This window comes from Morone saxatilis, unplaced genomic scaffold (assembly GCF_004916995.1).
Source record: "Morone saxatilis isolate NCDOM2014 unplaced genomic scaffold, NCSU_SB_2.0 Contig23, whole genome shotgun sequence".
In the NCBI taxonomy this organism is placed as follows: Eukaryota; Metazoa; Chordata; class Actinopteri; family Moronidae; genus Morone; species Morone saxatilis.
In genome coordinates this window covers 7918213-7945409 of record NW_023339796.1, presented here as the reverse complement: position 1 = coordinate 7945409, position 27197 = coordinate 7918213, and the positions used below count along the sequence as shown (strand labels likewise).

The window sequence follows — 27197 nt, the reverse complement described above, 5'->3', positions numbered from 1 at the left end:
AGTGCAAAAAAACATTTTTCCTGTTTAACATTTTATAAATGTTTTGAAATGGACACTTCAGCTGTGAAAATTAAGTAAGATTGAGTTTGTTTCTGTCTGAAATTAGCATCTTGTCTTTTGTTCTCTGCACATCTCCAATTGCTGTAAAAGACTCTAACATATTTCTTCTTATATTGCACATCTACAGAGTTTAACATTGCAGTAGATGAGCTATCTCACGATAGATGGTCCAGGAAACTGTTAGATCTATTAAATTCATCAAATCATCATGTAAATCATACATGCAGCTGTAGTATTTTCTTTTTCTTCTTCTCAGTAAAAAAACACAAACCTGTGACTAACTACGTCTTCAATGTTCTTGGTGTCTGCTGGAGGGAAGGTTTTGTCCAAAGCCAACAACTCGAAACAAATCTATTTCATTTGTAAATGCAACTATGCAAAGTCATCCAGTGATGGTTTATGGAACGGAAAGCCTCATATGGTATCTGCCTGTGTCAAGCTCCCCATTTGGTTTTCTTATTTCCGTTCCCAGTTGTAGAAATGATGGATCACTTCTGGAGTGAAGTAACGAGAACCAGACAAACCTAACACCTTGCACACACTGTGATCAGGTCAGGGCTTTAGTGCTTTTTTTTTAATAGATATTGAGAATACAAAAGTCCAATAACAAGGTACTTCCACTGTCTGTCAAGGCGGGATGCGATGGGAAATTTGAGAAGCTATAAAGGCAACTTTCTTAATGGAATTCAGTAAGTAAGCTTAAGGATTGGACAAATATGTGAACTTTTTTCCTTTTCCTTTCTGTGCGTCACTCACGAGAACCTAACATGTGATTGTTAGTGGGGAGATGATAATGAAATTACTGAGAATTGTAACTAATATGATTTTGTACAGTAAAATAAAAGTTTTACTCCAAGGTTTCCTTTAACTCTTTTTTTCTTGACTAGCAACCAAGAAACCAGTTAAACATTGATAAATCATCCAGCACTCCTCTTGTGGAACATTTGATTAAGTCACACTTACTTGTATTTTATTTGTTTTTATTTATTCACACCAGTTGACAGATGTGAAGTACATTTCATGTTTACATTCAATAAATAGCAATGATTGATATGGTTCAGCTTTAGTGTATTTACATTTTAACAAGATTATGCTACTATACAGAAACACAGTCTAGTTCTGTTAATAAATAAAGTGCTGATAGAAGCTCAGAAAAGGAAATCCTGTAGTTCTACTCTTCCTCATACCTGAAAAGAAAGAGAGAATGCCATTTAGGTCAGAATTTTCAATCAAAACTCGGGCAAAAGAGATTGGAAATAGATGATGGATGACACATGCCCTTGGTGAAATCAAGGCCTGTGATATGACTAGCGCATGGTACATTGGAGGTCGTGGAAGTTCTCACCTGACCATCTCCTTGTACTTGCTCAGGGCCTCCTGGGTCACATACTGGATGAAGGCCGGGTCCTGCAGCTCCAGCTCCCCGGGAACCGAGAGGATGAGTGGGGAAGAGTTCAGGATGTTTACCTCCACCTTGGTCTCAGTCACAGATAAATTCTGGTCCTCATGGTTCTTTGGCGCCACCTGGAGAGCGGAACAATTATTGATTTACAATTATTGGTGGTTGACAATTTTTTTTTTTCATACCAATTTAGAAAAATCCAATCCGATATGTTTCTCTCCACTTGACCTATGTCTATTTATTTTATGTTTTTAACGACTTATATTAGTTTCTAATTTGCGAAGGCTCTCAAGATGAATTACTTAGACCAAATTTGAACCTTTTCTGTACATTTCCTATTTGAACATGATCAACAGAACAAGTTAACTTTGTTTTTCATAGTTAGGGACCCATATATACACTGAAACAGGTTTTATTTGCTGTAATCATTCCTTCGTCCAGTGGGCATTAAGAGATGTCTTTCCAATATAAATGGGGGACAAAACTATATTCTTAATTTTATTTATTATATAGTTAATAGGAGGGCTCAGCAGTCAAGCGAAATGAAATGGGTAGTTTCCAAACTACAAACTGTCCTCTTTGTGTTACTAGAGTGAATTCTGTACTCAAAAGATACCCACTTAGTTTGTCTATAGATAAACTTTGGTATATATGTTGTCACGGAACGAGGGCTGTGGATTTTGTCTCCCATCTCTTACACTGGAAGCACATTAGGAAGTGATCTCTTAACCGTCAGTATAAACCATTCAGTTTCCTTCACTCCTTCTCACCATGATGATACGGAAGATGTTGTCAGGAGTGCTGCTGTTGCTCACAGCCTGAGCCACCCAGCTGAATTCACTCGCCATATTGCTGAGCCAGCTGACTGTCTCATCAGTGTGGCGCTGGACAATAGACAAGACCTCATCATACTGCTCTTTGGAGACATCCAGCAGCTGGGAAACCTCATCCAGCTCCACATGCAGCTCCCGAACACTGGGGCACTCTGGAGACAGGAAGAGGAGCGGTCACATGAGCTGCTGTATGCAAAGCTGAAGTAAACACAAGCTGTGAGGGTGGTGGTGCCTCACCTGTGAGCAGGGCTCCCTGGCAGGCCTCACACTGGTTCTGAAGCTGCCAGCACTCTGAGGTCTGTTTGCGAAGGTCTCTGCACAACTTCCTGTTCCGCAGGAAACGGGGGAAAGTTTCCCTCGCTACCCCAAACAGAAAGAAAGCTTAAAAATTAGTGTTTTTGTTGATATTGCTTGAAGAGGTTTATTGTTACATCTAAATATTTGTCTCTGGAATATATTTCTTTCTCAAATATTAAAGGTGACCACATTTAAACTATGGGTTTGGTGCAGTGTATTTCAACTTTTAACCTTTTTTAAGATTACAGTTGTTCTAACCCAGTACTTCATCATGTGCCACTGAAGACAGAATATCACCACTCAGTGGCAGCTATTATAAGTTCCCACATACAACCAGAGGAATCAGTAGTTTTAGTGTTTTTCTGACACATTTGGGCCTCTCTGGCACCAGCTGGCTGCTGCCCACCATTACCTTTCTTCTTCTCTTCTTGCACTGCCTCATTGAGGTCATCAAACACCTGGGTCACCACAGCCCCAAACTCTTCCACCACGCTCTTGCCGAAGTCAAAGAAGGAGTCCAGAACCTCCTCCAGCCCCACACCCTGCAGGAAGCCCGAGTCACGGCTGGGGTCGTAGGGATCAGTGGTGGTCTCCTCCATCAGGGTCTCTGTGTGGTTCAGGAAGGCGCTCTGGAGGACTTTGTCGAGCCTGGTGCTCATCCTGGAGACCAAGGTGACGCTGCGGTTCACCAGCGTGCCCACCTTGCTGATCAGGCGGTTGAAGGAATCCTCGATGCGGACAACCTCAGCGTCACTGTTGTCGGGGCCCTGATTCACCAGGATGTCCCCTGCATCAGTGCGAGGCTCACGGGGGCCAAAGCGCCTGGACACTCTGCGGAATAAGTTCTCCACCTACAGTATAAAAAATAATGAAGGTATGTTTATCCTTTAACCTTTTACAGAGTGGTGTTAACCTTTTTTAAATAATACATACTTCTACCTCTCCAGACCTCCAAAAACTGTTCAAATGAATTATAACTCACAACTCATAGGCCTGTGGGAGCCCACGAGAGAATGTATAGAGGTGGCATGGGGGGGGCAGCTGTAGCTGTATCTAAAAAGATGCGTTTACACCCCAGTTTGGTGTCAAATACTGTCAAATTTAACACATTACTTTAGATTAATTCTATTTTTAAACAACGGACATTAACATATAATGTAATGATCTGCTGTGGGCCACATTTTAGATTAAGTAATAGGCTTCAATTCAAAAGTTTAATGAAAAAAAGACATGCATTTGGAAAAATGAAAATAAAGCAGTTTATTGATTTCTATTACCACCTTTAGCTATGTCTGTTCAATGCTTTACTGATGTGCCACAATAAAGTAGGTAATGTGTTTAAATTATATCTTCATTTAAGGGGAAAAAATATGTGTGATTAAATTTGTAATTAAATCACCATGCACCCCATTGATATTTTGGTATATCCACCCCCCGCATGCCTGGCCTGTCATGGGGGGTCAAAACAAGACACAGCTTGGGAACCATTGGTCTAAAAGAAAAATGCATGTATGCATGATTTACATTTACATAAGTGCAGTCATTTTTTATCATTGATTGTCATTCATTACAAATGCATGCAGCTAATTTTAGGTGATCTGTCAACAGAGAGAATATGGCACCAACTGAGGCAAGAGATGTGATTGCAAAAAAGGTAAGATTTCAACTGACAGTTGATGATACAGTTTCGTTATTTTTGGTAATGTTGCTACAAGAGTTTGAAGGTTAGAGTAAGAAAGGCAGAGATTGGAGCTAGTTTTCATACCTTGGCATGAAAAGTGGCAAATCCCCTGCGGCAGGTGGAGGTGTAGAAGGTTTTACATGCATCCTCCAGACAGGGTCTGCACTCCTCCCACTCAGACTGCAGGGAGTCTTTGCACTGCTCCTCTGCCTCCTCCAGCTTCTCAGTCACCTCCTTTGCCAGTTGGGCTGCCCCCTGGTGGCAGAAAGGGAAACCTTTTTATTGGCTTGCTTTTGTCTTTGTTCTCTTCCTTGCTTGGGAGAGTTTAACATTGGTCTTACATTCTTCTTCTCACTGCTGTGTTGGAGGGACTTCATGAGGTGTTCATGCTTCTGCCCGTTCCTCCACATCACCTCCTTCATCTGCTTCACCCCATACAGAGCTCTCCTCACCTCCTCATCCACAAGTTTCTCGCCATCCATGGACAACTCTAAGACAGAGAAGGAGGAGAATTACGCCAGGATGAAATGTTTTTATAAACACATTATCATATTTTTCACAGTCAAAACAGGAAATTGAGCAAAATTATTGACTCTTCAAAAACACTGCAATTTTATTTTTATAGCACAGAACAAAGTTACATCTAAAGTGAATTAAATGACATAATCAAAACAGTTGAATAAAGTCTATAAAATAAGTGATTATATGCCACTCCATTTACTATATATATATCAGAAGACACAGACTTTTAACTTTAACTTTGAACTAACTGGTACAAAACAAAGAACAATACATGTTCCTTTAAGTAACATAAAAATAAGATTTCTCTAGCTGACTCACGTTTTAAGGTGTCCTCCGAGATGCCTGGGGGTTTGTCATCTGGAGCAGAGTAAAGGACCCCCAGTGTCACCACCAGGACAGCCAAACCGAGCAGGAGCTTCATTCTTGAGCTCAGTCTGTGTCTTAGAAGGCAAAACTCAGTCTGAAAGGACATGACAAGTGTGGTTATGACTGGTACAGAATCCCATTTTCACACTGTCGGATGAACATATTTACCTTATGATCACACACAAGCACCAATACAATGCAAGTTCACACGTACCCACAATGTGTTTAAATAGGGAAACTAAAACAGCAGGTGCTATCTAGTCTGATCCAGAAAGCTAATAGGATTTGAGCTTGAGCATGATTAAACATCAACAATACTGTGGACATGAGCAGGTCTGCCACTTGGTGGTGCTACACATCTGTCTGGACCTAAAAAAAACTACAGTCATATTTCCCTATTGGCCAGGGTTATTTCTAGTTAAGTGAGACTACTAATACATCTTTAAAAATCCTTTAATAGTTCATGTGCAGTAATAGTGGTGATAGATAATCAGAGGTTGATCTGAACCCCTTTTTGTCACGTAAAGGGGTTCTGAGGTGAATATTTAGACAGCTGGAGCATTTACTTACAAATCACTTTTCTTCCATGTTTTAATAAGTTTCAGTCCTATGTGTTGTACTACATTTCCATATGTTTGTATTGCTTTGATAATATTGTAAAAGATGTCTCTCTTTCCTTCTTCTGTGGACATTTGTGTACTGTTATTCATTAGACTGGCTGGTAACAGCTTGACTTTAAGCGATACCATTAGGAGGTCAACAGTACGGGGTGAGACACCTAATAAGATACATCATGGGGCTCACCTCAGCTTGAAAACTTGGCAGGCTGTGTTTATGTCTGAACCATCTGCTGTCAGGAGGTCAGGCTCCATCGAGTCATAAAAGTGGACAAGAAACCTTGAAAGGCTTCTGATATCATAACTTGTTTTAAATTGGGAACCAGTCAACAAGCTTAACTCACCTGCCTCACATAACTGGAGACCCTGGCCCCAGAGGAGTTACACAAACTGGCATCCAGCAGGGATTTACAGTAAATGAGGATGTACTGCCTTGACTTATTTCATTATGGGTTTAAGTTGCTGGTACAGTCAGCTCTATTATATCCTCCTCACAACATATCTAGCTCTTGTTTCTAGTGCAAGAACTATATATATAATCTACACATTATTGTATAATTATGAATTTTAAATACATTTAAAGAGGCACAGAGTGATGACACTGATGCTGCAGTAAACCATCTTTATTTTCAGTATCACGTTAAAGTATCAAGCAAACATAATGAGCAGTTTAAATGATGACACCATTTTTGACACATGAATTTCTCAAGATTCACAGTAAAAATATCCTGATTCAAACAAAATATTAAACTCAACTAAAGTGAAATACAAAACGCAAGGTTACGACTCAGCCTAAAAGACCCCAAAAATAGCCCTAAGTGACCATCAAAACAAAGAAACTTACCAGTAGATGACTGTAGGTGCTTCTCCACTGGCAGGAATAAACAAACTGCCCTGTGTGCGCAGCAGTCGTGAAGTTATATTGACCTGACCAAGTCTATTTGTGCTCTTTCCACCCCAGCTTTATCCTATTACAGTCTTTGCTTGATGTTGATGCCCGTTAATCCAGCATTCAACACGCTTGTTTTGCATAAGAGGTTGCTTAGTCATGTCAGACACAGACTACTGTTTACACATAGGAAAAGTGTATTCATTTCAAATGTGGCAACATAGCTGTCACATTAGCGTGCCACTAATTCAGAATATCACACATACGATCACTGGATTAAAATACAGAAAGGATCAGTCGCAAGTTGATGTCATATTGTCTTTTATTTGAAGAGCAGATAAGTATTTCTCATATCAATACAACAAGTTACGATTTCTGCCACAAATATTTCAGTTTTAACATAATTTTAAGAAAAGTATTGATTAAACCTGGTAAAACAGCTATTTACTTTGTGCCGGATGTTTTGGAAATGTTCATAAATTTAATTCCCTTAATCAACTAATGCTATTAATTCCAATCTGACAGCATCAAGTTGCAGGAGCCATTAAGGACTCTAAGTGCTGGAAAAGGCAAAAGTAGACAAAATACTGGTAAAAGTAGAAGTACTGAATTAACTTCTTTACTCAAGTAAAGAGTACATTTCAGGCTCTGAAATGTACTCAGAGTATATAAGTAAGAAGTATTCTCTCTGTTTCTCTGAAGGACATTTCCACTGGCTGTTTCTGTGTGAAGCTAACTGAAACTTCAAATAGGATCGGGTCTTCCTCTTGCAATGTCTTTTATGTTCTTTTTCTCATATCGTACCTTATATGCATCAGTTTTAATATTGGGAATACGTGCAATGATGGAAAAAAAAAGCAAAATAAATAAATTCCCCTCATGCATTAAAATTTGAGTAAAGTATAGGAGTAGGAAGTACAGATATTTGTGTAAAAATACTCAAGTAAAGTACAGATACCCAAATTATACTAAAGATTATTTTGTTCATGTACAAAAACTACACAGTGGCCATTTGATGAAAAGCACATTATAACTTGCTTATGACTCAAAACCCAACGTTTAGGACTTGGGAATTGAGAGCACAGACATGAGACTTATTTATGAGCAAAACAATGACATGGTCCCACCTCTGTTAATAACACACATATTAAATCAATATGACTATAATCCTTAATACAACACACACACACACACAAGATCACATGATCAGAGAGTGTTAAACGGGACCTGATCCATGTGCTGATCTCATAAGAGCGGTAACTGCTTTAACACGTAGGTTACTGTAAATACATGACCACATATTCACATAATATACACATGCCCTTATTTAATTTTTTTAAGATGATTAACTTTATTTGAAGTGATAAGTAAAACCATGTATACACTGCCACCAGCTATTCTTGGGTCTATATCCAGATGTGAATCCAGAGTATTTTTAGTAAAAAGGAAACATACCTCTCAGTAGGAAGCAGTTTAGTATCTCCACTTGTGATGGAATGTGAGGGGTTGGGGGTGAAAGGGTTCCTCTGTCCCCATCTCTTCACTGGTGCCCCATCTACCTCAAAAATGTGCCCTCTTTGTATGCTGTGACCCAGAAAATAGGGTCCACACTGGATAATAATCAAAAACAGCCAGTGCTTCAGCTCAGTCGGGCACCTCGCTGACACCTTCAACACCTGGTTCCTATAACACCGCAGGAAGAATCGTTCTTGTCGTCCCGTGGTCGACCCATAAACAGTTCCACATAAAAGGGTTTTAAGGCTACGTGCACGCAATCACTCATAGAGGAATGAATGTAAATCACAGTAAACATTTTGTGCAAGTTGAGACATTTTTTTGTTAATTTGATAGACCTCTTAGAGCCCTATAAGGGAACTTTTGAGTTTTTGGAGAGTTCTTATAAACTTCAAGGTGTAGCAGGAGGTCCATATAATCAGCTCACAACGTGGGCTTATGGTACTGATCAAAGCATGGAGGAGTCCTGAACTGAAGAGATAAACAGGTGCAGGGGATAAACTTTACGCAGACCTGAAGTAATGGATGAAACAGTTAAAGACTGGGAACCAACAGGTCTCACAGCTGTGTTGAGTTTTGTTTGAGGGAACAGGATTTGTGTCTTAATTTAGCTTGTTAGCAAGCTTAAAGTGGAACATGCAGCAGACATTTCCTCAGTCTAAAATACAATAATGGGCACTGTGTGTGAGAAACTCTTTAACTTCATGGTTAAATAACAGCAGATGTTAGGAATAAATATATTTGGGACTTCATGGTATATTCTTCTGTGGACACATGAAAATGTGATCACAGTTCATTTGTATAATTTAAAGCTGCTATAATCAATATTTTAATATTAACTATTGATCAAATGATTCTTTGTAATGTGAAAGGTGGGAGTTGAAGCATCTTTCAGCTTATTGTTTCTGCTCACTCCGACTGCTCTTATCAGCCTAAGAGCCAGATCCTTTAGCAGCTGGAAGAGACCAAAAACAGAGCTAAAAGAGCAAGAGTATTGGCCTTTTATTCACCTGGTGGCCAGAAACAAGCCTCCAAATAAAAGTTAATGTTGCTCTGTGTCTGCTGGATGTGTTAATGTTTGCTAACACGTTCGTACTGACAACTGTACAGCTTGTTCTTACCTCAAACTGGCAAAGAACTTTTGGGCATGTTGTGCAAGAGTGCAAGCAGTTTTAGATGGTCATATATTTGTAATTCAACTTTAAGTCAGACACATTTCAATATACAGTAACATTTTAGATCATTTTTACTCTTGGTTTTCTTTTCTTTTGCAATATCACAGCTTCTCTAACCCACCAAACCCAGCCAATCTTTTCAAAATAAAATCAAATCTAAAAGGAGGAAACAAAATGTAGTTTTGCAGAATGACTAAACGTCTTTCTCTCTATTCAGTATGAAAACTAATGTCATCACAATTAATCCTACATTGACAAGATAGAGGCTTCGATTCTAGTGAAAGAAATGTCTGTAATGGGAATGTGGACAAAACGCAACACATGAGTGCTTTTATTTTGACATCCACAACCCCACATGTTGCTCAAGTAGCTGGAAACTGTTTGTTATGCCTGTTATTGGTTGCTTTGCCGTACAATGGCATACTTACAAGTCCAAACCGACACTGTTACTACTGCTTATTTAGCGCACGCACGCACACACACACGCACACACACACACACACACACATACACACACACAGCAAACCAGGGGTGCAGACGGTGCGCACAGATGTGGGAACACGTGGTTTCTCCGAGCAGCCCTACGGGCGCACCACTTCCTCTCACGTTTGGATTCCTACACTTCTCGAGTTTCTCCGGTTACTGCTGCGGGTACCACCGGAGTGCTGAGCTGGACCAGGATTCACCCTCACCTCGGCATCTTTTAAAAACTGCCAGATAAACAATAAGATTTATTTTTTCTCTTGCTCCTGTGACTCCCACACGCATTCCCTACTTCCAACAAAGTTCATCCATCTTTTCGCTGCAGCATCTGAGGTGCGACACTGAAGTTACCTGCGCGGTAGAAGATCCTCACTACACCTAAAGAGTCACGGATGGAGCTTTGAGTGGTTGTTTCTTACTACTCCCCCCCTGCCTCCCCCCCAAAAAACCCCAAAACCAGTGGATTGTGGGATACTCGCGGATCCAAGGTGCCGTGCGCTCAAAGGAAGCTTTTGGGCAAATGCCATTGCGATGCTGTGGATGTAACTTCAGACAACAGCTTCACAACGGTAGCGTCCTGTAAACCACAATGAAAGGTAGGCTCATGAATCAGGCAGAAGTGATGTGGAGCGCACGGCGCAGTGTCACTGATGATCATTTGATCTATTTTCTGCTCCTGTCGCCGCTTTCTTTCTCACTTTTTCTGCCTCTTTTTCTCTCAGTCTGAGGCGCGAGGAATGCGTGGGCTACAACTCGCGTCTCACATCTGGTTTCAATTAGGGGACTCTGTTTGGGAAGTTTTTTTTTCTGCATCTGGTCGCTGCTGCACATCAAACACTAACCTAAACACAACCAAAAAAAAAAAACATGTTTATTGCTTCACTGAGAGTAAGTTTTTGTGACTTTGGGTTTAAATATTAAAATGGTTGTGCCTTTTTTTTTAATGGCTTTTCTCTTCATGTTTATGTTCTGCTCGTATGTGTTTGATTTAAAGTTTGTCTTGGCTTAAAAGAAATCATCAGCACAGAAGGAAATTCTGAGTCAGGCTTAAGTCCCCGTACATGTGCAGCACGAACAGCGCGCGTCCTGCATTCACCCCCCGGAGCCATAAATCCAATGACTTTGCTGCTCTCAACACATTACAGAAAATATTACAGACCCAGAAGAATGTGCATGAGTCATGGCGGGTGGGTAGCAACTCATCATTTTAAATAAAGGTTTGTATAAAGTTTGCCCCAGATGTGATCCTCATGTGGCGATCTGTTTTGGATGTTTCTAAATTAACATCACGCATGTCGTTCTCACCCACTTACAAAGGCACTTGATAGGTCAAGGAGCTGATTCCTTGTTACACTGTATAAACATTACACGACTCCTGCCACCTTGTGGTCCATCGTAGAATACTGACACAAAGCTCTGCATTGTGGGCATGAATGTAAACAGCTCTCTGCTCTTACAGTAAGTCTGGCATGTGACTGGCATGTTGGTCACTTCTTGCTGCTACTGTAACTGCAGTGAGAGGCGATGGGGCTTAACATGAACGACATCATGTTGTTTTTAGAGGACAATAGTGGGAGCTATAATTTGTTTTTTTTAAAGAATTGGGCAGCACTGTAGACACTTTGGGTTTAAAAGAAAAACCAAGTAAGTTTGGACTTGATAAGGTTTTTTTGTTAACCTATTTCCAGTTGCAAAATTGTTATACCTTTCATAGAAATCAAACAAACACATAACAAAGACATGATCCTGGTTTTTCAGTTTTTTTGGAGATGCAACTAAAAGCACATTCAAGAAGAATAAGTCAATCAAACTGTCGGAATCTGTATGAAGCAATCTGATTTTGACAACAACAAGGACAAACACTAACATGTCACAGGATGCAGGAAATAGTCGGTGATAATTTTCATAAAAATATTGATATATTGTAGTATGCTGTTCCCAGTGAGCATTTATGTTCGTGATTTGAAATCCAAAAGAGGTCTAAGTCGGTGGTTTTCAAACTGGGATCCAGGGACCAACAGGGGTCAATGATTGGGTAGTAGGGGGTCCCTAGAGGAGTAGTTTTATCAAATTTTTTGAAAGTTGGAACAACAAGGAAATCTATTGGCTTTTTATTTATTGCAACTTATAGTGATCCCAGTTTGACTGGCTATGAAGACTTAACTAGACCTAAAAATAATGGAAATACTCAGAGGCGGTTCCTAAATAAACATAAACAAGTTTAAACCAAGATGCCTACATATTATATTACCTATAAATATATATTTTACCTGCAGAACCACCAAATCATTGCTTGTCTCGTTTTTTACGTATTCATACAGCAATAACCATATTAAAATCCAAATTACACTGAACTGGACTCATATTCAGATCCTCTCCACTTTCAACCTTCTTGTGATGAATCCATTTCCCCGAATGGCTCTTGCAAATCCAGACATACTTACGGTAACATTACCATTGTAATGGGACACATTAATGTTGCTTGGAAACACAAACAGGAAACAGAGTATTGGGGGTATTGGGAAAAGCAAATTCCTCAAGTAAGATGTGGTTTCAGTGCTGTTTACATCATTCTTGTCACCTCTTGACTCACTCTGCTCTCAGTCATGAGATGTTTGCTCAAAAATCACAGGGTTTTCTTTCTGTTTTAAGCCACAGAACAGTAATTCATGAACATTCCCAGACTACATGTTAAACTCAGGAAGAGACATACAATACACCCTAAAAAAGACAATATAATTAGACATTCTGTACTTCTCTGATGGACAGAAATTGCTCTCATATCGCCACACCTCCGCTTTTGGTATTACAGATAAAGAGATCTTTTTTTTCTAAGCTCCTTGTCTCCTCGGGACATGTGGTGTTTCTTTATTTTGACTGGCCATGGATGATGACACACAAAAAAAAGCTTTGAAGTTGGCGAAGTACTTTCCCACAGGCGTAAGACAACACTCGTGGCCTGCCAGGCCATGGGAGATGGGAGTAAACCCACTAAGTGAAAGAAAAAAGCGAGTTTACTTAAAAGAGTTAAGCTAATCTGAATGAGACAAGGTGTATTTTTTATTTATTTAATATGAAGCAATGCACAAAAAATGGCTTTAGTGGACTGAAACAAAGGGGAAAAAAAGGAATTGTGAAAGTTCATTCTGTTGACAAAAATAGCTCACGGCCCACTTACCAGCTTCTTAATGGAGCTTTCAGCCACATTTCATAGTCTTCATCAGCAAGAAAGGTTGCTGAGTTTGCAGAAAATTCAGCAAACTATCTGCCAATGAAGACTGCGAGAGCTCCAGTGAAATGTTTGTACGTGGACCTTAACTTCTGATGGTTTTTTTTCCAAGAATGTTAATCATTTGGATGCTTATGTAATTAGATAAAGTTAATGTGCCAGTCTCTCAGTTTTACGATTTAACTGCAATATGACTATTTCCATTGCTCTTTATATCTTTAATTCCCAATTAATTCATTTATTTCTGTGTTCTCCCTCCAGACGACTTTGCTGATGAGGAGGAGGTGCAGTCCTTTGGTTATAAGAGGTTTGGTAAGTATCAATCACTTCTTGACTTCCAGCTGTGAACTTAAAGGACCAGCTCCACTGGTTCATATCCCTCATGACACATCTGTGATGTCAATTTTGCAAATTAATATTTTCTTTAAATATAGTATTTTTCTTGGCTGTAATCCATCCACAAGGTTAAAAGGCCACACCTCGATTCCCAGAAACTAACTTATTTTTGGCTCATGCTTTCATTTTTTATTTCTCTGTTATAACAGCAGTGGGCTTCAGTGGAAAGGGAAACCACAGCGTCCTGGGTGTTCCTGACTGACTTTGCAACCTTATCAGCATCTCAGTGTCCTTGTGTTTCACTGGCACAAAACTGCACATAATAACCTGGTCTAAAACCAAAAAATCAGTCACAAAGTGAGTCTGCTGATCTAGCTCAATGTATCTGCCTCTCAGGTTCACAATCTCACCCACTCATCTGGCACTAACAATTCTACCCATTGGGCAGATGTTGGTGCCTCCCCAGCTGTGTGTAGCACATTCAAAAATGTTGCATTAACACATTCCTTGAGTTCAAGTGGATCTTCTGACACGAGCCACAGTCATTTCCTCCGAGAAAGATTTTAGCAAAATATGCAAAACCTACTTTGGAAAACCCAAGGTTTTTTTCCCTCAGATATTAAACTGGGCCTGAAAAGACTAGACTTAGATTTTAGCATCAGTAGTTATTCAGGGAAAGTGGAACTTTCCATTTAGAATATTGATCATTTGCCTTAAGGTACCTCTGGCATATGTGCATAAATAAAATATTTTTAAATTTGCCAATACCTGAGAACTTATTGTATAGACTAAATTAAACTAACTAAAAAAGTATCTCTCTTTTGAATGCATTGGTGGTTGATATTGTCTTAATGGTTGTTCGAAAACATGGCTGCCATTAGGCAATAATCAACTTTCTTTTCATGTCTGTGCCCAAGGTTCCTAGAATGTGGTCCTTACATAAGTGTTAATATTGCCTATATATAATAGTCCTGGAGAGTTACAACAAAATATTTTACATTTAGACCCTTGATCCATCAAAGGTAGAATAAGAAGTTATGTAACTTCTGAAAAGATGTGACAATAGAAAGAACCACTTTCTGTAGTTTTGAAGAGCTTTTGTGTTTTGTGTTGTAGCAGTTTCTTGGTCTTTTGACTCACATATAGCACCAAATGTCATTTAGGAACACAAATACTTGTCTTTATTTTTCGTATTATACATCAACCATTTGTTTAAATAAGTGTGTCCCACTGCCCCTAGACACCATTATTTGCTGTTTGCAGCTATATATTTTTCTCTCTTTGACCTCGTAGCTGTGAAGAACCATAACTTGTGTGATGTATTAGTGTCTCCCGATCTCCTGCTTCTGTCCCAGAACAGAGATCAAGTTTCAACACTTTGGGTTGAAATGGTCACTGTGGTCCCCCCTGGTTTAAGAGGTGTTGTAGAGAATGTGTGTCATCCGAGCACTCAGCAGTCGTATGTCAAGAAGTGTGGGTGCAGTAGCAGTCCACATTGTGTGTCATCACAATCAATTTACACATGTGCACACATCTTACTGCCTAACCGCTGAATGTGCATGTGTTGTTTCAACTGTAGTTACTAAGCAGCTGTACAGGAGCAAAGGTTGAAGAAAACAAATGTATTTTTGAGTATCAAACACTTACTGGCTGTGGCTTAAAACATGTCAAAACATATCAAAATGTCCATAGAAACTTCTCAAACAACACAACAAGAACTGGCAATACAAATGAGTAAAAACTGCACAAAAACAGCAGCTTTAGAGCTCCTTGGCAAAGTTTCTGACCTGCAGGAATGAAAAACCATTAATCCAAAAAATATTCCCTCATTTGGTGTTTTGATGTTGGTGTTAAGGAGACTTCACAAAGAGGTCTTGAAGAGGCTCCAAGACCTTTGAGATCAGGTTACTGCGAAGGTCAGAGCATATGATTCACATTATTTTCATACCCATCAAAACATATCTGTGACCCATTGTGTCCTGTATGGAAGCAGATTTGTTGTTTTTTCATGAATTTATTCAGGGTTTCTTTGACATTTTGGGAAATATGCTTATTCGCTTAGATGTCTGTGAAAAGGGCTATATAAATACATTTTACTTACTGACCTATTTACTTCCTTACTTAGAACTACATATTGTTGTTTTTAAATCTCTGTTTGTGTATAGATGAAATAAACAAGATAAAATAATATTTCAATTAGTGAGCTTAGATGTGCTAGTAGACGTATTCTTGAACTTTAGACAGACCCATGCTAGCTGTTTAATGCTAAGCTAAGCTAATCACCTCCCGGCTCCAACTACGAATTAAACTCACAGTCATGAGAGTGGTATCAATCTTCTCATTTCACTCCCAGCAAGAAACGGAGTAAATAATAGAGGAGTATTTTCCAAAATGTTGAACCATTCCTTTCATTAGTCATCTGTCTGTAGCTTCCACACATACTTGTATACTGGCAGAGAAATATGTTGTCCTGCTTCTCGTATGTGCGGAGAGGAATGAGATCCTTGACTCATTCTGACATCTGCTTTCCACAAGAGGTCTATTATTCCACTGAGAGTGTGTCCAAACCTGAGAGGTTGCTGAACCACTTCCTGTGTCCATACTGGAAGTTTATTCAGTGCAAACCTATATACTCAGAGTGAGAAGTGGAGAGGGAGTAATTGTCATCATGGGCCTTCAGGGTCTGTGCTTGGGCTGTGCTGTGTCAGCAATGTGCCAAGGAGAGAGAGGGAAGAGGGGGATGGAAAAAGAGAAAAATACAACCTCAAGTCGACATGATTTCACAAAAAATATTATTTGTTTCTATATTTTACACCTGCTTTCTTGATCTTAGTGTGTAGCTGTTGTTTCTGCTTTTGTTAATGTGCTTTATTTTTTTCCGATTCAAGGGGGAAACATTTGTCGACAGTTGTATTTTCAGCTGAGGAGTCGCATTCCTTCCCCGACTTATTTTTGGGAGCAAAACAGCAAGTGGTTTTAATTTACGGGGACTTTATTACCAGAAAAGAATGTTTTCAGAATGCCTGCCTGTTACTTACAACCCCCTCCAGGGCATGCATGCATGCAGTTTGTGTTCTGTCGTCCTAATGAAAGATTACTCGCTCATGTTTTCAATAAAGAGTGGAGTGAGTAAGACGAGGAGAGAAGAAGAAAACATTAAAGGTTCACAAAGAAGTAGAAAATAGTTAACAACAGCATAACAAACGGAGAGGCAACGCAGAGCACTGCTGGGTTTGACTTGTTGATCTTATCCCAGATCTGCAACTGTCTGCAGGAATGGTCTGTAACTGGTCAAAAGGATGGTGGGTCAATCCCGGATTGACCAATGACAGGCAGGCAGGAATGTATCCCAGACATGACACAAATCACTGCATCCTAGCAGGGGCCAGGGTAAAGCATGCCATGAGGATTGGTGCTGAGAGTGTTAGTGGGGAGAGCAGGCGTAGGTCAGCTGCAGGTCGGTTGAACAAACCCCTAAGAGCAGCCCTTTGTTTAACACTCGGCTTAAAGCAACTGATAAAGACTTAAATGCAGAATAAGTCTGCTACAGAACATCTTACCAATCAGTAGAGGCATGTGTTCACACAGTGGAAGCTTAGTGCAGCCTAAGTTTGAACAAAATCCGAATGGAGACAATTGTGACTGTAAAAAAGTATTTTAGAGGGAAAATGCAGAATAACAGTGTTTTCATCCCAGTATTCCTACAAATTACATTAAAGGTCCAGTGCGTAACATTTAGGAGGATCTGCTGGCAGAATTGAAATATAATGTTGATGTTTCTATTAGTGATAATCATAATCATAATTTAGGAGTGTGTTTTATCATTACCTTAAAATGAGCCGTTTTCATCTACAGATTTTGTGGGTTGCCTACCATGGAGTCCGCTATGTTGAACCACCATATGTCTACAGTAGCCCAGAACGGACAAACCAAACACTGGCTGTAGATAGGGCATCTCGCTACCACCGTAGTTCCTACTACACACTTCACAGCCTGTTCTGGTTTCCACGTCATCAAATACAGACACAAGTGGTGTTCAGTTAATTGCAATCTGCAACTTCACCGCTTGATGCCACTATATCCTACACACTGGTCCTAATATTGGGCGACTCTTTCAGGCAAACATTATTTATATTGCCAACATTGGGTACCAATGCAAGAAATAATGTAATGAGACGCACAGTAATGGTGCATTCACACACACTCTATGGAGCATGTCCATAATTTTCTTCACTCAGCTCTAAATGGGCAGTAATTTTCTCACATTGCCACTTTACTGCCACACAATGAAGTTATGTTCCCACAGACAGTTTTTCTTATTCAGGTCCTGTTAGCTCATATCAATGTTGTTGATCTTGACAATGAGCTTTTAAGCACTTTTATGTAGTTGAGGGGAGTAGATAACAAGTATGTGCTTCAGGTTCACAAGGGAAGCAAAATGAGCGTGACTGGTTGTCGCCAAGTTTTTGGTCCCACAGGCCAGAGGACGTATCCATAAAGTTGAATCTCTACTGACGTCTCCATGTCTCGCAGCTGGGTGCCTTTTGAGTCTTTGCGTAGCAGTACTAAATTGCCTCGATTCCAAATAAATTGCATCATGTTGCGTCTTCAGTGTTTGTCATTCATACAGGAGCCTAATGTTAGCGCTCTGTTGCAGACCAACACTTTCTGTTGGATTTTTTCAACCGTAACCATAATTTCAGTTACCTAACCTCAAGCACACTAATTATATCGTAATAATATCTTATCCATGTACCTCAGTTTCTTTCCCTGAACACCCCCCTGTCAGAGCCTGGAACACATTTAAATTAACATGAACACGTATTGAGAAAAACAGTCACATAAATCTAAATACAGCAGGCAGCTTGGAAGGTAGAGGGAGTTACAATTGCTGGAAGCAGCAAGGATACAGCGCTCAACATTGGTGTGTCCGAATAGTGTTAATATGGACTACCTAGTGTCAGACATAGGACATTTTCATGTATGACTGGATGGTAATGTAACATATGACTATAAAGCGACTTCGGCCCCTGTCTGAACTGCTGCATGGCTCCATTTTTATCAAGCCTAGAGATCAAAATGCATTCCAGCTGCCTTGACTTCCATCTTATCTGTAACAGGCGCTTATCAGTACAGACATTGCTATGCAGACATTAAAGCAGCAGCTCCTATTAACTCAATATGTCAAAGAAAAAGGATTTTATACATAAAACATGACAGTTTTGGAGTTGCAGTGGGGCTTCTGTCAGTAAGTGCTTTTATATATATCCATAGTTGTTTGGACTGAAATCGGGTTAACCACCTCATCAAACTTTTTCACACCACTTCACACTACCACTGGCCAACATCTCCCTTGGGGACACGTTGGCCAATGGTAACGACACGCCTGCAACCAACTCTCATCTGATAGGGTGTCTTCTTTCACATTAATGTATATTTGTTAAGCTCTCCTTTCACAGCAGGTTTTGGCTCTGTCGCAAGAATAACACACAAGTATTGGAAATGTCTGACTCCATTTTCTGTCAACAGTCTCAGACAGGCTGGGTGAAGAAGTTCTACATATGGCGCAGCATCAGTGTTACACTTAATCTTAGTCTTTTTGGCTCCAGAGAGGGCCAACATCAACCTCGCTGCTTCCTCTCTTTGAAAAACAGCAGAAAGCTAGAATGAAATATGTGTATTTTTCTTTGTTCTGCAGTGAGTCAGAGTGCTGCTCGCTAGCCGACTCTCAGACCTGGCTGTGCTGCGTTGGTTGCTCTGGCTGTGATTACGTTGGCCCCAAACCAGCACACCACTCAGTGTTTTTCTTGTTTATGCTTTAGTACTTGTATTTTTGGAGATACTGAAAAATGTCTGCGTGTAGTGCAAAGAAGCCAGCCATGTAGAGTTTTTCCGTTGACTCAGTTCTCAAGTGTTTCAGATGGCCATTTCACATCAGGCATGTGTTTGTGTATTCACATCTGTACAGCTGCTGCAAAGGAAAAATATCAGAACTATTCTGTCTGCCTGATTTACAGCAACTGTTATATTAGCAGGATTAACTTCACTGTGTTAAGTTATTTAGTACAATAGTTCAGTGTTGGTTCACCCAAATTACACAAAAACAGATTTTCTTGACACATGTAGTCATGTAGTTTTGGTGTTTTTTGGCCAGAATTGTAAATATTAATTCCTTAAATCTCTAATCCTACTCCAACCCAATGGAAGTGAATGGAATTTAAGTTGTGGAGCGTAAGGCATTCAATAATTTCCTTTCAAAAAGATGCAACAGCATCATGTCTTTCCAGAAACTGTACCCTGGTTATTCTATTTTACATTGGAACTAGTTCAAAAAAATATCATACTATGTCAATATATGCTGATTTAAGAGATATTATTTATGTATATTGATTCACAACAGCCTGTATTAGATGTCTTGTCACATCCAAGCTTGTTGCTATTTTTGTGGCCCTGGCACAGGAAGATGGTATCCCTATTCTTAAGATGTTGATGTGCATAGTTGATTTTGCAGCTGTCAGTGTCAATGTGCACAACAACTGACGTATTTGGATAATGGAAACGCAGCGCTTTAAGAGTGCAATTTTTTTTCTAAAACCATTGTAGATGATACAAAATCTCAGAGGTGACGCTATGTGACTGCGGGAATGAGACTCAACAATCAGCTATCTTTCTTGGCTCTGATTTGTTGTTTTTGTTCAGGCACCATGGATTTTTCCAAACACCATTAGGAGCACTAGGAGGAGCCAGAGGAACCTGATATTGTTTCACAGATTATCTGTCTTTCACTATGAGTGAAAGTTTCAGCAAATATGACAAAAAGTTATTTTCATAAAAGTTACCTGCTGCAGCTTTGAAACTGTCTGCATGACGAGATGTCACCAATAGTACTTTGGACAATTAGAGTATATAACTTTTTTATCAATAGATGTATTGAAAAAGTTGTGAATAACAAGTTACATAACTCTTCTACAAGTGTCGACATGGACCACAGTGCAGCTACACCGGCCTGATACCACCTTCTCTGTGGCCAGCGTCTTTTCCGCAAAAGCGAAGCCAGACTTGGCTGGACGGCAGGCGGGGTCCACACTGTGGTTTTATTGGCTCTACTGGGCGATGAAGCTTGAAAGTGGTGTGCAGAGATGGGATGAAGTACAGCACAGGCTCATACTGATGATCATCAGGCTGGGTGATGATTGTTGCTGATTCAGTATCTTAAGTGCTTCCACGGCGGGCCACCCAGCAGGCGTGACCACACAAAAACCCAACTGCACAGATGGTCTCTGGAGCTAACTCCAGTGTTCAACTTGGCACCCAAGCAGTGGTTTTGGGCTCACATGAGTGTGTAATGAAATATTCTTAACCCACATGACAAAATGTGTCTCAGTTTATTTGTGTTCATGTTGTTGTGGTGAGGTAGAGATTAGGAAGAGTCAGGCTTTTGGACTGATCTCACTGCGTCTGATTATTTAGAAGTCTTCCAAGACACAGATAGTTCTCTGTGAGGCTTCACTGTGGGAGCCATTATAAATAAAATGAAATGGCCATTTTCCAGTCTAACATGGTTACAATTATAGATTTGTTTGATATTAATCACACTTATATAATCCACATTTCACAAACAGTGTTGCACACACATTTTTCCAAGTAACAGGAACATTAGTTGGACAAAAATGGGATATTGAGAAATAATGAAACCAAAGGCACAGCACATTTCTTCATGGAGGTTTCAGTCCAAAAATACAACATCCCATAAGTTCTTGCTTTACTAGACCCTCTTGTGCACTTTTCCTAACCCTGTAAATGACTTAAACCAGTGACAGAAACTGTTTTATATATCTAATGTGGGTTTTGTCATTGAAGTGGCCAGTGCTTGTCCCATGTGGGCTCTTTTATAATAACCATGTTTCATATGTTGGCAGACTTGACACTCACTGCGCCATTGGAACACAGTAAACCCATTGGGGAGGTGTTTTTTGGGATTGAGATTAAGTTCATGAGCCAAACATGATGACCATGACAGACTAGATCCAAGATAATTTGTCATTTGGGGACATTTTGATGTTTATAAGATTGTTTCTCTAAACCGAAAATTAAATAAATGAATACACATGTATTATATTGTTTCTATAGTAGCCCTTCGATAGCAGCTATAGTTTAAAGGTCCAGTGTGTAACATTTAGGAGGATCTATTGGCAAAAATGGAATATAATGCTCATAGGTTGGTTTTCATTAGTGTATAATCACCTGAATATAGTAATCATTGCGTTTTCAGCACGCGGTAGTCTTTTGCTTGGAGCCACCATGTTGAACTTGCCGATGTTTCTAACAGCTAAGCACAGATGACAAACCAAACAACTGGCTGTAGAAACGACCTTTAGTGTTTCGCAGCCACTGTAGTTCCTTCTATGCACTTTACAACCCGTTCTCATTCCCAGTTTGTTAAATACAGACACGAGCGGTGTTCAGTTAGTTGTAATCTGCAGTTTCATTAGCAGATGCCACTAAATCCGACAGACTGGTCAGTTAAGCTGACATTTTTACAGCCTTTGCCAGATCTGTGACCAAGCAAATGCATATCTACAACCCAAATGTGCTTGTTGGGGAATTATCTGTAGCGGTGTTGTGACTTTCACAACCTAACTAGCCAGTATACTAGCTGTCTGAAGTAACTGTTGATGCACTTTTTTTTCCTTTTACCCTTGTGAACTCTTTGTGTATGTTTGTTGTACTTCCTATAGGGACTTAAACACTCGTTAATGTACCTGCACGTTGTTTCTTCCTGGCATTAGGGGCAACATACTGAATTTTAACAGTTAGTGTTTACTTTAGTGAATCTATTTTACTTGTTACTGTACTAATTTATTTTTACAATACCTTTGGTCTAACCCTTGTTTATGGCATTTCATCATTTTCTGATTTCACTATCACAGTTTCACAGTTGTTCCCACAGCAAACCTCGAAGCCCAATTGTGTTAAACTTTTATTGGGAGTGAGTTTAGCTCACTGCATAGCTGTGCACCTATACACGCACACGAGCAGAAGAACATGCATTGCACATTCTAACAAGTCATAAATCAAAGACTAGAGTATAGACCCTCATGTGGTGTGCCTGACATGGTACAAGTAACCAACCCCCTCTTCTCCCTTTCTCTGGAGTTCAAATGGTCCTGGTTTACTTGAAATGACCTAATTCCAACATGCCAACACTGAAACATGAGCAGAAGGAGCCAAGGGTCTCTAGTTCTCCGCACAGGCCAATAAAGTCAGTTTATGGCTTCCATGTTTTTCTAAATTCATGAATGTGAATGATGGTAATCGAAATGTTTGTTTTAAAGGAAACGCTTTTTCTTATTATAAATGTCCTGCTTTTGTCGTAAATATAATGTTCCAGATGCACATGGGGTGAAAACATTGCAATGCAGAGTGCTGCACATACTATAAATTAGTATGAAAAAGAGTAAGAATGGCTTGGCATTTAACATTTTTCAAACCTTGACTCACAAGAGACTCTTACAGATTTTACAACAACGTTGGATCTTGGTTTGTATCCACTTGGATTATCAGGTTGAACTGAGTCGTCTACCATGTTTAGTAGAACCATGGCATTGAATGTTGAGTAGTCTTTTCTCAGCACAAGACTGATTAAATGGTCATGGTTGGTTCAGGCCCAGTTTTACAGCACAGGCATATAAAATAAAAAGTAATCAATCTATAAAACTACAGAGATGCATCATCTTTACTTAAAATGACAAGTGACGAGAGAAGTATAATTGTGGAATTAAAGTATATCATAAGTTAGTAAAGTTAATAAGTACTTAGTGTGTGTGCATAAGTGTATACTCTGCTTTTTTAATAGTGTAGATGCAGGTGCTATTTGAGTTGCATTTTACAGCTATCCCTGGGAATATTAATTCTAAATCACATTACAAAATCCTGCCTGCCAACACCACCTCTGCTTGCCAGCTCACAACCTACATCACATGTTGTATTCCAGAAAAACTGTGTTTCTTCCCCTGAAACTTGTGACATCAGATGTGACTCAAGCTATGTGTCTCAAAAACTCCACCATCCACAGTGAAACGAGGAGACACGCATGGATTTCAGTCTTCAATGGAAACTGCTGACTGGAACACAAAATCTTTTTGATATCCAATCCTGCCCCCCCCAGAGTATGCCCAATTCAGTGGCCCAGCTTTGTTTATGAGGCACACTTGCGTGCTTAAAAGTCTTTCTCTTGAGATTACGATATATAACCCATTTGTCATAGTCTGTCTTCTTTTAACCAAGCACAGATGGGATGACAAAACCAAATCTAATCAACTCCATGTTCACTTCTTCATTGGATCCGAGTCTTTGTTTTAATAGGCCATCTAACTGTTTTCTCTACCAATTAGGCTCTGTTTGTGCCTTTTAGCGCTTTGAAAAAACAGCAGCCTGCTCAGCTAACAACAAATGCACCATAAAGTTTCCCCTCAACCTTGAGCTCTGTTACCCTGAAGGATACCATTTTTCTCCTTTTGCACGGTTCTGTCAAGGGATACGCCACTGTAAATTATTTCAAAATGTTTCTCTCTAGTTGTTGCACAATTTCCATGGAACTTGCAGAGTACTTTGCAGAGAGAACATCTTAACAGAATTTTAACAGACAATGCAAGATTGTAGTGGTTGAGTGGTATATCAACAGGTTAAGAAGGTTTTGCATTATTTTTATATATTTTTATCAAATTTTTCCAGTTATGTTATATGTTCTATATTAAGGGACTGTGCTAGAATTAGGGCAAGGGGGGTGAATCCTTTACACCTTTTTTTTTTTAAAACAAGACCCTTCCCAGTGTTATTAATTTTTTTGACGCCTCACTTGACAAAGAAAATGGACCACCTTCCCTCCAATCAATCCAATACAGTCATCATGGTAAAAGAATTTTTATATAATGCAGGTCTTGAGGTATGATTTCCAAAGACGCCTGTCCACATTGTATAGTATATCACGGTATGATGTTTATGTTATTGACTGTGGCCAAACCTTTCAAAGGACACTATTTAGCTTTGTCAGCTTTGTGTGTGTGCATGTGTGAGTCTGTGTAATGGAGGCATCTCATCCTGTTCAGACATGCAGCCATCCATATGTTATTTTTCTTTAAACAACCCAACATACAGATCTCTGGCTGTAAACCACTGACTTTCTTACTCATCATGAAAAGGAAGGGAGTACCACTGAGAAGGTTTCTTATAAAAACAACCAGAATAGCCTACTGAAGACAAAGTTAAAAACCTAGCCCCTTATTCGTATAATGCTTGGCATGAAGGGATGATGTATCAAATGTTTGCATGTATCCTTTGATTTGGCTCCACTGTAACAAGGTCCAGATGTTTTAGAAGACCAGGGCCTAATTTAAAGTGTCATAAACCTGTTAGCAGTGAGTTAAAAAAAACACACAGCTCCGGCATGCTAGGCAAGCTCAGCAATTCAAGGACCCTAATGTCTTAGTAATTTGTCTCAGTGGTAACTTCCCCTGTTGGAGAGTGTTTACTTGTTAACATTCCAGTTGGCGACAGTTAATACTGGGGTAGCTATAAGGGCCAGAGGGGGACACCACGACCCCAGCGCATCTTGTTAGCTCAGTTAAAGGTTTAACAGTGTCTCGAGAATGAAGTCAGCAGCACCACTGCTTAGTTCTTCAAGTCCAAGCTGTACAAGGAAAGTTATTATACAGTTACATCAGTCTTAACTGTGTAAACTATAGAGTATTGCAAAAGAGAAGACCATCAATTTAATATATCACTTTATTTAACCAAATTCAAGTGCAGAACGTGGACAAATCTGCTGACAGGAAGTAACAAAACTAAACTCTTGAATGAAATACAAACTGTGTGATCCCTCTGTCTATAGCCACTGGTCCCATTTGGCCCCAATGATTGAAGCATCTCAACAACGATTGGAAGGACTGCCATGACATTTTGCACAAACATTCATGATCAACAAAGGATGAATCCCAATGCCTTGGTGATCCTCTGACTTTTCAGCGACCACCATAAAGAAGCATTGGATGGATTTTCAAGTGCAGCCTTGCCTTTCACCCTGATCTTGTGCACACTAAAGCCAGCTCCCAATACTCCTCCCCCTTCCTCTCAAATGCTGCCTTCATTTCCTCCTCCCAGGGGACAGCGAGCTTGTCTGTGATCACGGAACTGACAGAGGTAGACTCCAGGACTGTAGGGAAGTTAAAGTGATCTCAAGTGGTAAATTTTAGCTGTTGATCCAGGTCGACTCTCAGGGTCCACCCACATCCAACTGACAGGATGGACCACTCTTTCTGTTTAATGTTCTATGGTACATTTGTAGTATTGAGAGAAATGTCTTGTTTGGTTTTGAAATTTGGTGCACACATTCATGTCCCCGCTAAGGATGAATTGTAATAACTTCGTGCTAGATAAAAATGTCAGGGGATCGTCAATCATCAGGTCAGAATTTCAGTTTGTCCAATACTCTGGTTCACCAGTGATATTCGCATCAGACAGAACTTTACTTTGTGTTTAGTGCTAAATAGTAAATGTTAGCATGCAACCAACACAGGCCATAACCTGTGATGTGAGGTTACAAGTACATTACATTATTTTAAGAGGTCCTAAACTACCAGTTTAGAGGATGCTGAGACTCCACTGAAACAAAAGGTGCATGATCTGTTTGTAGTTTGAATGAATCATATGGATCATATGTACCATGAGATATTTGGCCATTGAAAATCTTGCCATACCTAACCATGACAGTCGAATTGTCCTACTAAATTACACATTTATTGAAAATCTTAATTTAAGTGGGTTGTCGTAAAGAGGCAAATAAACACCACTGATCAGAAATTAAAAATAAAATGTCATTTTAGAGACTATTTTGTCTCTGAAAATGATATATCGTCCTCAGATGATCCACTGTAGTATATATTTGTTTGATATACATATTTGTGTGTCTTTTGGTTTGTTGAAGCAATTCTTAAACCAAATTGTTTCAGTACAAGGATGATTATGGAAACTGGAAACTGTAGCTTGAACCACAATTAGATGTAATTAGAGTTTTGACAGTTTGTACATTTGTAGACAAATACCACACAGTAGTGTAACCGCGTGAAAGAAAAATGTGTTCCCTCTGGAAATATGAGACAAGAATGCATCATTTGGCAGCATTGTAATCCATCAGACTTTGATTCTAACTACTGTTTTTGGGCTTGTGACCATATTCAGCTTTCATATAACACAAAATGGAAGACTGTGAAGTGAAAGAATTCCTGTGGTCACCACCCAGTTACTGTATATAACATAGTATTAACACTCTGCACAAAGGGTCTTCACACAAAAAGGCTCTAGCCTGTACAGGCTTTCTTTGTGTTGCCATGGAAGTTTCCACTGCCAGCCAGGAGTGAGACAGGGTATGCAGGCGAGTCTAATGGCAGGTACATGGAATAAGGGAATAAGTGTTGAGATTTTTTTTCTTTGACTGACTCAGAGTCCAAATGAAATACAGCTGTTTTACAGACACCACACTGGACTGCCCCCATCTTTCTCTGCCTCTTTCCTTGTTGTCCCAGTTACTCTGTCTCAGTCCTTCAGTTGAGCTAATCAACAATGATAAAGCTGAACCGCAATTGATTACAGCTTCGAGTTTAATGCTAGTGTCAGCATGCTAACATGCTCACAATGATAATGCCAACATGTTTGCTACCACTTGCTGTTAAAACAGTACAACTGTGGTTGGTGGGAGTGACATTAGTTTTCGTGGTATTTCAGAAACTAAAGGGTT

The 27197-nt window shown here is 39.7% G+C and overlaps 2 protein-coding genes across 2 annotated transcripts in view; one reads left to right on the top strand and one right to left on the bottom strand.

Moving 5' to 3' along the window:
- Nucleotides 1-1401: 1401 nt before the first annotated feature.
- On the bottom strand, nt 1402-5243 carry clul1 (clusterin-like 1 (retinal)). The gene is made up of 7 exons (XM_035671301.1): nt 5114-5243; nt 4615-4763; nt 4358-4528; nt 3005-3443; nt 2533-2655; nt 2233-2447; nt 1402-1584 (listed from the first exon to the last, which is right to left on the bottom strand). Exons 1-7 carry the CDS (start codon nt 5214-5216, stop codon nt 1402-1404), a joined length of 1383 nt encoding a protein of 460 aa, XP_035527194.1. The 5' UTR covers nt 5217-5243.
- A 4562-nt stretch (nt 5244-9805) lies between these two features.
- The window catches only part of LOC118334329 (collectin-12-like), a 42125-nt gene continuing 24733 nt past the window's right edge, over nt 9806-27197 (top strand). The window contains exons 1-2 of the mRNA XM_035670210.1: nt 9806-10436; nt 13331-13381. Coding sequence (XP_035526103.1) covers nt 10430-10436; nt 13331-13381 — 58 coding nt within the window. The 5' untranslated portion in view covers nt 9806-10429. The remainder of the gene's footprint in view (nt 10437-13330; nt 13382-27197) is intronic.